At 37.7% G+C, this 14,158-nt stretch overlaps 1 protein-coding gene across 4 annotated transcripts in view; it reads left to right on the top strand.

Moving 5' to 3' along the window:
* Positions 1–14,158, top strand: part of KCMF1 (potassium channel modulatory factor 1) — a 57,643-nt gene that overhangs the window by 12,492 nt on the left and 30,993 nt on the right. For all 4 annotated transcript variants that reach the window (XM_087926411.1, XM_087926414.1, XM_087926412.1 and 1 more), the window contains exon 2: positions 12,586–12,753. In XM_087926411.1, coding sequence (XP_087782537.1) covers positions 12,586–12,753 — 168 coding nt within the window. The remainder of the gene's footprint in view (positions 1–12,585; positions 12,754–14,158) is intronic.

Genomic DNA, 14,158 nt, shown 5'->3' with positions numbered 1-14,158 from the left:
CTCCATCAGAGCGGAGTACATCTCGGTAACAACGTATGTGCAGGTGGACTGGCTCAGCAAAGCTACGGTAGACCACTCAAGTGGTGTCTGCATCCAGACCTCTTCAGGAAGCTATCCGAAAGGTTTGGCCATCCGATCCTGGACTTGTTCGCCACCCTAATGAACACCCAGCTGCCCAGGTTTTGCACCAGTTTGCAACACTGGGGATGGAAGGGATCAATGCTCCAGGGCCCCCAGGGCTACTGTATACCTTCCCTCCTCTTCTCATTCCGGAGGTAATCAGGAAGATGCTAGCAGAGAAGGCAGAGCTCCTACTTGTAGCCCCCACTGACCCAGATGCCTGTGGTATGCAGATGTGGTCAGCCTGTTGGTATCCTGACCTTGGAGGATTCCTCAGGACAGAATCTACCTCAGGCAGGGGGCTTTGGTCCATCCAGAGCCATAGTGGCTCCAACTGACCGACTGACATTTGAGAGGAGAATTCTGAGGCAGGACAAATTCTCCATAAAAGTGATACAGACAATTCAGGCCTCCAGGAGGTCTTCGACTAACAGGATTTATGATTCCACCTGGAAAGCCTTTTGCAGCTGGTGCTCCAAAGGGCACATTGAACCCACCTTAGTATCAGTGGCCCAGAGTCTGGAGTTCCTCCAGGAAGGGCTAGACAAAGGTCTGTCCCTTAATACCATTCGCAGACAGTTAGCTGTTCTGTCCACGGTGTTAGCATGCGGGGATCTGGAGTCCCTCACTCAACACCTGATTATGCACAGGTTTATTAGAGGTGCTGCTAACCTAAAGCCTCCTGTGGTACACAAGTACCCAACCTGGGACCTGCTCAAAGTACTACAAGCATTCACCTCTGTGCCTTTCGAGCCATTGCGGGCAGCCAGTATATGCTTCCTCACCTTCAAGGTAGCCTTCCTTGTGGCCATCACTTCGGCCAGAAGAATCTCCAAATTGAAGGCCCTCTCCATAAGAGAGAACCTTTGCACCTTTCATTCGAACAGGGTGATCCTGCAGTTGGACCCCTCCTTTCTCCCCAAGGTGAATTCCTGGTTCCATAGGGCACAAGAAGTCATCTTGCCAGATTTCTGTCCAGGTCCAACCCACACCCTGGAGAAGAAATGGCACACCTTGGACATTAGGAGGACCCTCTGTACCTACATCAAGAGTACAGCCTCTCTTCAAAATACTGAATCCTTGTTTGTATCTTTCCAGTTCTCTACGCTAGGTAACAAAGTCATACCATTGACCATAGGCCAGTGGATAGGGGCATGCATCGCCAAAGCTTATGAGCTCCCATTGCCCAGGCGAGTGATAGCTCATTCCACCAGAAGTGCAGCCATGATGGCTGCATGGGCAACACAGGCTTCTATCGAGGACATCTGTAGGCGGCAACATGGTCTTCTCCGTCCATGTTCATAAGGCTCTACAAACTGGACACCTTTGCTTTGGCTAAAGCCGCCTTCGGCAGGAGGGTGCTTCAGAAAGTGCATATGGACTTGGGACACAGGACCAGACTGCTACCCACCTTTAGGACAGCTGGCTTTGGTATGTCCCATTCTTGGATTCTCTACTCGGCACACTGGAGAAGGGGTGTTGGTTTTACCTGATATGTACCTTCTTGGTGTGCTGAGACAGAGAATCCAACCCCGCTCTAGTGACCGTCTGGTCCAGAGTCCAGGAGTGGCCGGAATCAGCACTGGAAATACGTCTATTCAGTCGCCACACCTTCATCAAAACTGGGACTTAGACAGGCAGAGGAGGTATGGCTGGAAATTTGACAAACTCAGTCTCTGAGCTGAAAGGCAAGTGACAACCCATTCTTGGATTCTCTCTCAGCACTGAGAAGGAGCGTATCAGGTAAGACCAATGCCCCTTCTTAAAGCGAATATAAAAATAAAACCAGAGGCTCTTTTAGGTTTAATGGATAAAGAACCTGAAAAAAAAATTGGAACTTTGATTTTATATATGTTGATGGCAGCAAGAATACTTTATGCACAAAAATGAAAGGATACTTTGATTCCCACAATGAATGACTGGCTGCAAAACTTGATGGAGTTAGCAGAAATGGCTACATTGACTGCTTTGATTAAAGAAAAAAACACAATTTTGTTTCTACTTGGAAATGGCTTTTGAACTGTGTGCTTGAGATGGAAAAAATGAAACTTTGATTTTGGGTTTTGTTGATTAGATAAGTTTGTTATAGAAATGACTAGTATATAATTACCATATAAAAGTAAAAAGTTGAGGTTTTATGTTACTACCTTATTCTATTGCATCAAAAAGAGTCGGAAATCAATGCTTCCCCTCGCCCCTTTATCCTACACTTTTCTCTCTTACCCTTTTCCTACCCAATTTTCCCATTATTTTCATTCTTTTCCTTTGTACTTGTGTATTTTTTACTGTATTTTGATAAACTAATAAAAATATTAAAGCCAGACTGCTTTGATTAAGTGTATCAAATGTACTTGCTGATGTCTTTTTATTCAGTGCCAAAGACAGCTTCTTTAAAACAAATTAAGCATTTTGTTCTTTTTAAAAAAACTACTATATTTTATCATTTATTCTAAAAAAAACCTTGTATTTTATCATTTCAAGAAACTATTGAAAACAATTAGAACAGGTGGATACAGTTTTCATATAAAACCTTTACTAATAGGTATTAACTCCAGTACTTGCAGCACAAGTACTCAGTAGCAGATCTTTTTCTATTCATATGGATTTTGATGTTTTCCTTGATTAATTTTCCCTACTAATTTCTAAAATGATAGTTTGTTTTCAAAATATGTGAATGGGAAAAAAATAGGTAAACTCATGATAAATTTAATGCTTGCTGAAATAAACACCATTATTTACTTGGCCGTTATTAGATTCATATGTGACTATGATAGCTAATGCAGTAGTTGAATATTGGTTGGACTGTACTAAAATCCATGTGAGGAGTGACCAGTTGCCTTCTGGAAGCTTTCAACCAAGAGATGTTGGCACATAGCTTCTCCTTATTTAGCCAAAGCTTCTGATCATAATGACCTAGTACCTGTAGTCTGCTCTTCAAAGTGGCTTTGTCTTTTCCTGGGCTTGTAACATTGCTGGAAAGGGTCAGAAAAATATTTATTCAAGTAAGGCAGATTCATATTATCAGTATTTCCTCAACACCTCCTTAAAGTAATCATGTATTTGCCTGATCTTTGTGGATTAATAATACTCTGCATGCAGATAGATAGACATGTATAATAAACCCAAAATATTACCACATTACATGTATAATATAAACTGTTTTTCAAATCAATAAATTGTGGCCAAATATTAATAGCTAAATGTTGTTGGTATCAGTTAGACACTACTCAGTTTGTTCAGTTTGATTCTCTATTATTTAAAAATGAATTTGGGAGGCAAGTTTGTACTGGTAGTTCTTGACCTACGACCATTTGTTTTAGTGGCCATTCAACAGTACGATGGCACCAGAAAAAAAAGTGAATTACGACTGATCCTTGCGTTATGACTATTGCAGTGTCCTTAGATCACGTGATCAAAATTTGGGCCCTTAAGGACATGCATTTTATGACAGTTGCAGCATTTCAGGATTATGGGATCACTATTTGTGATCTTCCCAACTGGCTTCCAACCAGCAAAGTCAATGGGGGAAGTTTGATTCACTCAATCATCACATGATTCACCTAGCAATTGCAGCAACAAAGGTGTATAATCTAGTGCAACTCACTTAATAACTGTCTTGCTTGACAACAGAAGTTCCAGTCCCAATTGTGGTATGAAGTCAAGAACTACCAGTAACAGAAATAAAAGGGGGGGGGGAATAAATGCAGTTAAATAAACTCAAATTAATGTGGAGTCAATGATCTCACAATATTATTCTTCCTTACAATGCCTTGAAATGAATAAGCATATTTTTTGCTTATTGATTTTGTCAGCTGTGTTGTGCTCTTGTTGTAGATTAGAAACTGAATATTAGCGTTACCGAGCAACTCAGCAGTGTTGTGTTTGGCTATTGCTGAGCTTTTAGATTCAAATATAACATTCCTCCAATTGGTTGAGACAGAAGATTTAAATGGAACAAGTGGATTTTTTGGCATCTTGTTCAATGTCATATATAGATACAGAGATATTATAGGCTGACGAAAAGAAGAAAATGCTATTTAACCTGTTTTTCATCCTAAAGATACAATGTGACTCCATTTGATATTTGATCTTATCTTAAAACTATGGAAATCTTGCTAGCATTACAATAAGTACTTCATGGAATATTAAATTCTATCTTGATTAAGTTTTTCTTTTTTTCTATCTACAGCTTTTCTAATTTCTGATACATGCTTTCAGTTTGATAGGAAGCTATATAAAATATGATTTGGATTTAATAACCAAAATTAAAAAATAATGTATATGGTATATGAGATAACGTGATTTTTTGTTTGTTTGCTTGTCCTGAAAACATTGCATTTTAATTACAGAGTTGGAGGAAGCCATGTAGCCCCTTGCATAGTACAGGAGCCCAAATTGTAGAATCCTACAAAGATGCTTGAATATATGATGAAGGGGAGTCTACCAGTTTTCTGGGTTGTTGGTTTCTCTCAAATAAATCAGTCTGTAGTTTGCTGAATTTTCCTTTTCTCTCTTTCTGAAGAGTTACATTTTCTGTATTCCAGTTGTATATCGGATACTTCACAAGTTCTCCAGAATTCTGACGTATGTCCAATCCATCAAGTTATCCAGTTGTTTCAGTACTTTGGGATATATTTCATCTAGTGTTTTTAAATTCAATACTGTGATAACATTACAAATAGCACGAGATTGCAATTTTTAATTGGCCTGTCAGAAAATGTATGTATAGTTAGAATGTAATGGTCAATGTGCTCATATTTACAGACTTTTTCATTATTAGGAGAATCCAGACAAAAACCTAAAATTACAAAAGTTTACTTTTATTTTTGAGTTGAGTCCTCTGAACTATCTGCTTTAATACATCATCATCTGAATGTACAATGTGTAGCTTTTTTTATACCTGACTTACTATAGTGTTTTTTATTCAAATAGTTCAGTGACGGGGTTCCAGGGGCAGTATTAACCTCTGCTTCTGCCTGTTGCACTCTTTTTTTCTGTTCCTTATTTCTATTTGGTTTTCTCCTTGCTTAGTTTTGATCAGGATTCAACTTGTCCATGCCATTTTCTTTGCAATGTTGGATTTTTAAAAAGCCAATTATAGAAATCTTGGAATAAAATAGTATATTTGTTTTGTGGTCAGGATAAACTATCGCAGCATAGATGTTTTGTTTTGAACTCAAAGCGCAAAAACAATATCTCCCACTTAGGATATTTTGGTCATCCCTTGAGAAAGGTAGAGCATTTCAACTGCGAAGAATTGAGCCCTTTTTAGTATGTTCGGCATAAACCAAAATATGCTTTTTTGTCCCGAGGATGAAATAAAAATCGGTTTTGTTCCAAGAAACAGAATCCGTGTAAATGTATAGGTAGGTTCTATGAGTGCTACATTCAGATACTGGCTGGGAATGAATGTTTATATGCTGTCTGTGTGTTCTCATCCATTTTGTAATATTTGTGTTACTCATGCTGTTAAGAAGTTCTAGCGGTCTTCTTTTTCTTTCTTACACCCACTCTTTTGCACAAGCACTGAGGAAGAATAACATAGTTCTTTTGCATCTGGCAAAAAGGCATCACATTTTTGACAGCCTGGTCCCATTTTGGTGAACCTATGGCACATGTGCCAGAAATGGCACACAGAGCCACTTCTGCCGGCATGCGAGAGGTTGCCCGGAAGAGCCCCACTGCGCATGTGCATGCGTCGCCCAACAACTGATTGTTCGGTATCTGATGTGTGGGGGTGGAGGTGTGCAGGAGATGCGCATGCATGCACAGAGATGTGCAGCACACATGGGGGGGGGTCTCGCATGCATGTACAGATGCATGGCATGGGGGATTACGCGTGCATGCGCAGAGGTGTGGGCGGCCCCAGCACGCATTGCCTTCTGGGTGCTGGTAATTTTCGGCACAGGAGCCAAAAAAGGTTAGCTACCACTGGCCTAGTCAAAGAAATTAAAAAAGAAAGAAAGCCTCATAGGGCTGATGTACCAATTAAAAAGAATGTTCAATAATTTAACTATTCTTTTTTGTGCTATTATGTGGTAACTGAGCTACCCAGAGAGGTTAAAAAAATAATTTTAAAAAATCACCTATCTATTCTTCCTGTTGGAGGGGTGGAATTTATAATGTGACATGCTAATGTAAACAGTGATGCCCCTGGATAAACATTTCTGAAGTTTGAGTGATGGGTAGCATTCAATGGAGAATATCACTTCAATGCAGCTGATCCTGAGTTTTAATTACTGTTCTATGTACTTGAAATATTTTGAGTTTTGTTCATAGTGTTTTGTTCCTAGGGAATAGAGCCAAGTTGAAATGTTTCAACAGAATTCATTTGAGTCAGACTGTTTTGTTCTACACTTGAAATAAAAAATAATTTTCTGTTTCGTGTATACTCTTGTGATTCCTAAACCTTTTTGAATGTAAGCCATATAAGATTTATCCATATAGTGAGAGAGGTCTTAATGTGTCACATCCCTATAATCTCTGATGCGTTGTGTTTTCTACAGTCTTGAATCAATATTAGCAACTACTAGACAATGATGCGATGTAGCTTTAGAAATCAATACTGCACAAAGTACTTAGTTGATCTGGTTGTTGGTAAAATTAGATCATTAAGAATGTAATTTGTAACATTTAAAATTACCTTGAACTGAAAATAGATCTTCCTGTATGCTAGGTAAATCATGGCTTAAAACAGGACTGTGAACATGCTTTTCTTTCAAATATAGAAATAATGGGGTTAACGCAAAAAAAAATCCATTAAATTACTCGCTGCTCCGGATCTCTGAGTAACAAAATTTAAATAATATGATTCATGCATTACAACAAGCTTCCTGCAGGCTTTCATTGTGACAAAGCCTTACAATCATGTCCTATCTGAAAGGAAACTTAAATTTGATTGTAATTATTTTATCTTGTCATTTCTTTGTGTATGAATACTGTATTAAGTTTTTTAAAATGCACGTATGGTTAGAAGCACAGCAAAGGTGAGAAAATCCTCGAGAAACAGTATTTTCAAAACTAGGGTGAGCCATTTTATCCTTACTATTCTACTCTTTAATGTCATAATGTTGAAAGATTGTACCTTGTTTCTATTGGCATTTCAGCTGTGTTGGGGAATTAAGCAGGGAGGGCCCAAGAAGGCATAAAATAACGTTAGAAATGGTTTCCAGCTTTGAAAGATAGAAAAGCTAATTTTATTTTCAACATTACATTTTTGAATACTATAGGCTTCCATTAAAATGACAAGAGCGTTAACTGAAAATGTTGGTGTAACTCAGATTTGGAATGCAGTTCTATTGAGTTGCCACTAATAGGCTGCATATATCAGTGGTAGTATAACCAATAGTAAAAATCACTACCTGTTCTCTGATCAGCTGAGAGGAGGGAGAGAAAAGCCTCCAACAATCAGCTGAGAGGATAAAAGACCAAAAAGTGCAGGGGCGGGGTTGCTCCTAGCTTTTCGTTTCTTCATCCTCTCAGCTGATTGGCACGTTAGGGATGCGCAAGTTAGGGGGGTGCGCATGCACACACATGATCACCCATCGAACCAGTAGCAACCAAGGTAGGATCCCACTACTGGCATATATCATTTATCAATAATATACTAGAGGTAGTTGTGTTGGCATTAAAAACAAGATGTATGATGTCTGTGTATTATAAGTTGTCTGTATTGCAAACATATTTCTGAGTGTTTGATCTCTACAAGAAAACACTGTCATGCCTAAAACATTTTTGTAAAATTATTGAAATAAGCAATCACGAAAATTAAATATTGTGAACTAGAATATATTCTACAATGTTTTATCTTGCCTTGATAGCCAAGGCAGGTTTGAAAAAATTGTAACCTAACTCTGTAATGTTTGAAATGCTCTGCTCAATGTTCAGAACTCATGTTACAAAGTTGCAATACTGTTATCTAATAATGTTAGACAGATAATCCTTGACTTATGACTATTTGTTCAGTGAATGTTCGAAATTACAGCAGTGCTGAAAACAATAACTCACAGTTGGTCCTCAAAGTTATGGCCATTACAACAGTTCCATAGTCACATTATCAAAATTACGCACTTGGGAGACTGCTCACCCAAATGTAGACTTATATCTTGGATTGAGGTGGGTCTTTGGCTACTGACTGGTGGGATTTGGTGAACAGTGGCAATGGCATGAGTATTGCTAGTATAAGTCTAGTGTTAATCTTGGTCTTAACTTAATCTGATTGTCCCTTTTGATAAACCTCAAAAGCCAAAAAAGAAACAAAAAGACCAAAACGCCACCCCACCAGCAATCAACGCCCTTATGAGCAGAGATAAAAACAAAGATTAACACAGTAGACCAACAAACAAATAAACAATACCTCAGTCAAGGAACTAACAATGCAGCCAAACAAGCAAACAGCAGCCAACAGCCCAATCAAGGAACCACCAAGACCACTTCTAGCAACACAGAAAGGGCAAGCCACTAGCATGTAAAAAAAAGGGCAAACCCCACTCCCTCCTAGCCATCATAAATCATGACTGATTGATTTATTCAATTTCTAGCCACCCAAACTCAATGAAGTGACTCTGATCAGCTTACAATTCTAAAACTATAAAACAATTTTTAAAACATTGAAATATATTGCATATTTCCCCATCAATCTGAATTCCCATTTTACCAATCTTGGAAGGATAGAAGGCTGAGTCAACCTTGAGCCCATCAGGATCGAACTCCACACTGTGGGCAGAGTTTGCCTGTAGTACAGCACTTTAACCACTGTGCCACTAGGACTCATGGTATTACCTCGGTTTGGTAATGAAACGTTTACAAGAAAACCACCATGCTTGGACAGCACCAAGGATCCCATGGTTGTAGTAATATATTTTCAGGACAGGAAAGCTTGGAGAAGCAGTTGCAAAACAATGAATCCATTTTCCAAAATTATTCCATAATTGCTGGTGTAGCCAATGTAAATATTGTTTATAGCAATCATTCTATTTTTTATTGTTTTTCTTCTCCCTATTCTATGTAAAAACTTGGAAGCTAATTTTTTTGGAGGTGAGATAGTTTCCATTTTTCCCTTTTTTGGCAATGACCTGATCTGTTATAAAGTGTTTTTTACTTTTGTGAGAATTTTCACACTTTTATTGAAAGCTTCATGTACTGAAAAGTCAAATTTAATGGGAAGAATCCCAATTACTCTTCAGTATCTCTTGCTTTCGTGGTGGATGAATAACCTAGATTAGGAAAAAGCAAACGGACTGCAGTTTTTATAATCGTTGACTACTGTGGCGGAGGTACTTGATTTGGGAAAAACAATTCTGAAGTAATAAACTATCTCCAACAGATTGGCATACCTTATGAACTGTTGCAGAATCTACAATTTATGGAATCTTAATGTTTTATTAAACTTAGTATGAAAGAATGAACCCCATTGGATTGGGGTGCCGTTCTAGTCTGTTTTCTGCCTCTTTGCCTTTTCACACAATTGAAAAAGCTTTCATCAAGTAGCAGCAGTCTCCTCTGGCTTGACTCTGCCACAGGAATGGGATTTTCTTTGATATTTTCTTGCTAATGATCTTTATCCACAATTTGAGATGGGCCGATTCTGTTCTTTTTCTCAGCCTTTCTATCACTTGTCACAACAGCAGCAATGCCAATCCTCTCATTTTCTGTCAAGTGTTGAAGCAGTGATATTATTAGACCTACTCACTCCTAAGAAAGAAAAGAGGAATACAAAAGTACAGCAAAATATGTGTCTAGTCTGCACAAGCTTTCTACTCTTTGACACAATATTTTCAGGACATGAAAATTCCAATCAAATGAAAAATATTAAGGCTATTTTATACTTTCCGGTTCTTAATCCTGATTACAATATTGTCTGGACCAATCTTTGCTGATGAAAGCCACATCATCGGGAGGGAGAAACTAAACATCTGCATTGCTAGTTTTTATTGAAACTAGGAAGCATGGCATTTGGTCAGTATTATCAGTAAATTATTTTAAGCTTCCATCTGAAAGTTTAAAAATAAAAGCAGAATAATTCTGTAGCATTTTAGATGGAAAATTTGGGCGAAATAAATGTTAATATTTTAGAATGCATTGTGTGCTGAAACTTGGAAATGCTAGTTTTATTTAGAATCTTCCAATAGTTATATTGGAAGAATAGCATTTAATCGAGTGATTGTTGCCTTTACTAGTTTTTTTTTATTCAGAGATGTAGTGGGATATTTTCAAGAAGAGGCTGGACACACAGACAAAAAAAGTATATTTTTTATATTGAGTAGGAGGAGGCGGGTAGTCTTGATGTTTCTAAATGGTCCCTTCCAGTTCTTATAAGTCCATGATTCTCTTTTAAGCATACTAAGGTTGCAGTACTAAATGCGTCAGTTAAATACTTTAGAATGAATATTGTTGAACTCAAATGATGTCACATTTGAAGAAATGTATAAACATACTGTATATATGTTAAATTGCAAATCTACTTTTTGCTTTCCCTTCTGGTAAAATATTTCAGCTCAGCTGTTTTGAACAATGAAAAAGTTTTCAGATTCTTTTTTTACTAGAAAATAGGATTTGGAAGATTTTGAAATTCAATAACATTTTTGATTTTTTAAAAATCTCTATATATAAAAGGGAAATACCAGTCACACATCATAACAAAATCTCCAGAACCGTAAAGCCTACAAACTTGAAATTTGGCATGTATGTTGCTCTTGGTTTCTAGGTGCTCACTAAGAAAGGAATTTTCAAAATGACCATCAGAGCATTAGTATTTCATATATTATTATTAATACGCTCCGATACTAAAGGAGTTCTACTCCCCATTCCCACCTGAAAAGAAATCTGTTCCAAATGCAAAACACAAGCAGAGGAGAGGAGTTTCAGTTTCACAGCACCAAGCAGCTTTAGTACAGAACAGTTGAGCTAAGCCATGCCCAGGCTCCTTGCTGTCTCCCTGCTCACACAGCGAATACTGTTTCAGTTTACAAACAGCCCTCAACTCTGTCACACACTGACAGGATGCTAGCCAGGTGAATAACGATGGATGCTGGTAGGCAGAGGCAGAATTGTTTTCCCTTGTTTTCCTCCCCCAAAACTAAGCCCGACCACATAGTTTCGTAGTGATACGGTTATCAAGCTAGTATGACATATTTGCAAAGCTAATATGAATATTTTTGGACGCGGTATGACTTTAATGTCAGACATTATCTGCTTCAGATATGATATGTTATGCTCTTAATCTGTGCTTGAGATATTTTATCAATGCTTTTCTTAGACACCTTTAAACTATAAGCTTTTAATGGACAAACCAATGATAATTTTAGTCTGTATATAACTAGAACAATACATATTCCTTTCATATCAAAGGGTTAGCAGTAATCTCAGTAGCTTTTTTTGTTTTAACTTACAGTAGTTTTTATAGTTAAGATACATTTATTAAACAAGAGTATTATGTCAGTATGCTCTGATCAGAATGAAATGTATTATAAGAACGATATCTCTTTGGTTTGTACAGAAATGCTTTTATCTGGTAGTGTGAACTACCAAAATAATGTGTAGAAAGTCTTTGGACTTTAGGACAAGAATCTCAAATTCAGATCATCACCAGCCTTTCAAAAAGATCAGTTTATTCGTTTTAGGTCTGCAGCTTTGAAAGTTTTATACATTGACATAAACATCTGTAGTCACTACCAGAGTTTCTGGACAGCAGCTGCTGGTAACAAGCTACACCAGTGATGTGGGGAACAGGCCAGTGGAAAGAGGAAGTTGTAGTCCTGAGCTTGGCTCTGATAGCATTTCTGTAAGAGGCAAAACATGCAGCCATCCTGCCTGTTCTGTCTGGACATGGAACAATGCTTTCTTTCTGTGTACACCTGTTAGCCTCAGCTTCTCTGATATACCTGTTGAATTCCACAGCTTTGTACATCTCCATCAGTCTCCTAAGTCTTTCCTGGAGAGGGGAGATGGAGGGGGTGAAAATTAGGATTATAAATTCAAGATTTGACAGTTCCTTTTTTTCTGCAGTCCATGAAGGAGGTGGTTTCTATTCTGGGCAGCAGGCAAGCTTGCACTGTCTTTTTCTATCCCTTCTTGCTTGCCAGTCCATCTCTCTATCTTACTGTTGTTTCACATGTTAACCTCATTTAAATGGGCTGCAAACAATGCCATCTTCTTTTGAGATAAACTTGCAAGCATGCCTTAGTGGTCTTGCTCTTTGTAAGTATTATTATGGCTCTCAAAATCGACCTGGAACCCCTCATGTTGGAGACTCCTATCGGAGAATACAGATAGTATTTTAGCTGATTGTTGTAATGTGAGAAGCATGTTCGGGGTAATTATGAAATCACGAACCTTAATTTTCAACTATAAGATAATTGATAGAATTGATAATAATTCTGGACAGTGGTATTGTAATGAAATTGCACAGGCGTCGATTGTTCATGCAAATGGCTAATGATTTTCTGTTGTTGTTGTTTTTTGCAGGTGTCAGCTGCGATGCATGTTTAAAAGGCAATTTCCGAGGTCGCAGATACAAGTGTTTAATTTGCTACGATTACGATCTGTGTGCATCTTGTTATGAAAGTGGTGCAACAACGACAAGGCATACAACTGACCATCCAATGCAGTGCATACTAACAAGGGTAGATTTTGGTAAATGATTCTTTCCTTTTATTTATTTATTTACTTACTTATTTACTTACTTAGTTACCTGCTTAATGTTATTTCAAGGTTAAACAAAAATTACTCCTGGAATTTTATCACAGAATAAACAGAAAAACAATAAATATAAAAGATGATAAAAGCACAAATATCTGAAATCAAACATGTATTGTGGTGTATTTGCAGATTGTAATTAACTAACTTGAGTTCTTGGGTAGACTGATACATGCCCCACTACAGATTTTTGCTCTTTTTCTTTGGTATCCTTGAGGAGAGAATTGGAAGTGAGGCAGATGAGAGTATGTGTGCCATTAAAAAAATGTGGCAACTTGTTTTTCTTATATCAGATGTTAGGAGGCAAGTCAATAATGGCAGCATTTGCAGGATGACTTGCACTTGGGGGAAAGAAAGGTTTTACATTGGAGGTTTCTTTAGACCTGACAATGTACCAACAAACAGATCTTCCAAAAATAACTAAAACTAAGGTCCTTCTATCCAACTTATGATTTAAAACTTCCATGTCATTTAATTCAGAATCAACCTGTATAAGTTAAGGGGTATTTTCTTCTACTGTTTGAATTGTAAATTTGCTTAGGGTTTTTATGGTTTCAAAATTAGAAGAAAAAAAACAAGGGAGGACTTAGAGCTAAGCTAGTATGATAGGAGAAACAGATCGAAAATATATTAGTAGAATGAACATTCAACAAAGATTGCTGTGGGAAAGATTTCATTATTGGCTGATCTTTCTATAGCTTTTACACTGTTTTTACACTGTTTTTTTCATATTTCAGATATTTTGTAGAATTGTAGATAATAGAGAGATTGTAACTGCTGTAAACGTGCTCACATTCTGCTTGATAGTTCTCTGCTTCATATTAAAATCAAAGCATTTCTATTTATAACATATGAAAAAAGTGACATAGATCAAGTTTTGATGGTGTTTTCGGTGGCTTTATAACTTGAACAGTTGCTAAATGAATGGTTGTAAGTCCAAGACTACTTATAATCAGCCAGAGACAGTTTCTCCTTGACAAACGACATTTACTTACTCACAAATATTTTTCTGTTTCATCTGTTGATACCTTTTTCTTTTCCTTTTGGGGGGAAAACTTTTGTGTAAAAATATCTGTTGTTTTGCTTTTTTATGTGTGTTTTTCTAGAAATTTTAAAATAGAATGATGATGTTCAAATAGATTACACTGCTTGTGCTTCAGTGACCTATAATAGCTAAAGCAGGGGTGTCAAACTCAAGATCCAGCCCGCGGGCTGTTTAGATCTGGCCCACAGAGCAGGTCTGGAAATAGCAAAAGATCGGCCCGCGGGGGGGCCTCTGCTAGCTAAAATGGGGTGTGGGCGCCCCCCTAACCGCTTTTGCCCTCCGGAGTCCTTTGGGAGG

The sequence above is a fragment of the Pseudonaja textilis genome, chromosome 2 (assembly GCF_049901715.1).
Source record: "Pseudonaja textilis isolate UNSWEBS1 chromosome 2, rPseTex1.2, whole genome shotgun sequence".
Taxonomy (NCBI): Eukaryota; Metazoa; Chordata; class Lepidosauria; order Squamata; family Elapidae; genus Pseudonaja; species Pseudonaja textilis.
The sequence above is the reverse complement of the archived record's forward strand: the minus strand, read 5'-3'. Positions and strand labels throughout refer to the sequence as shown.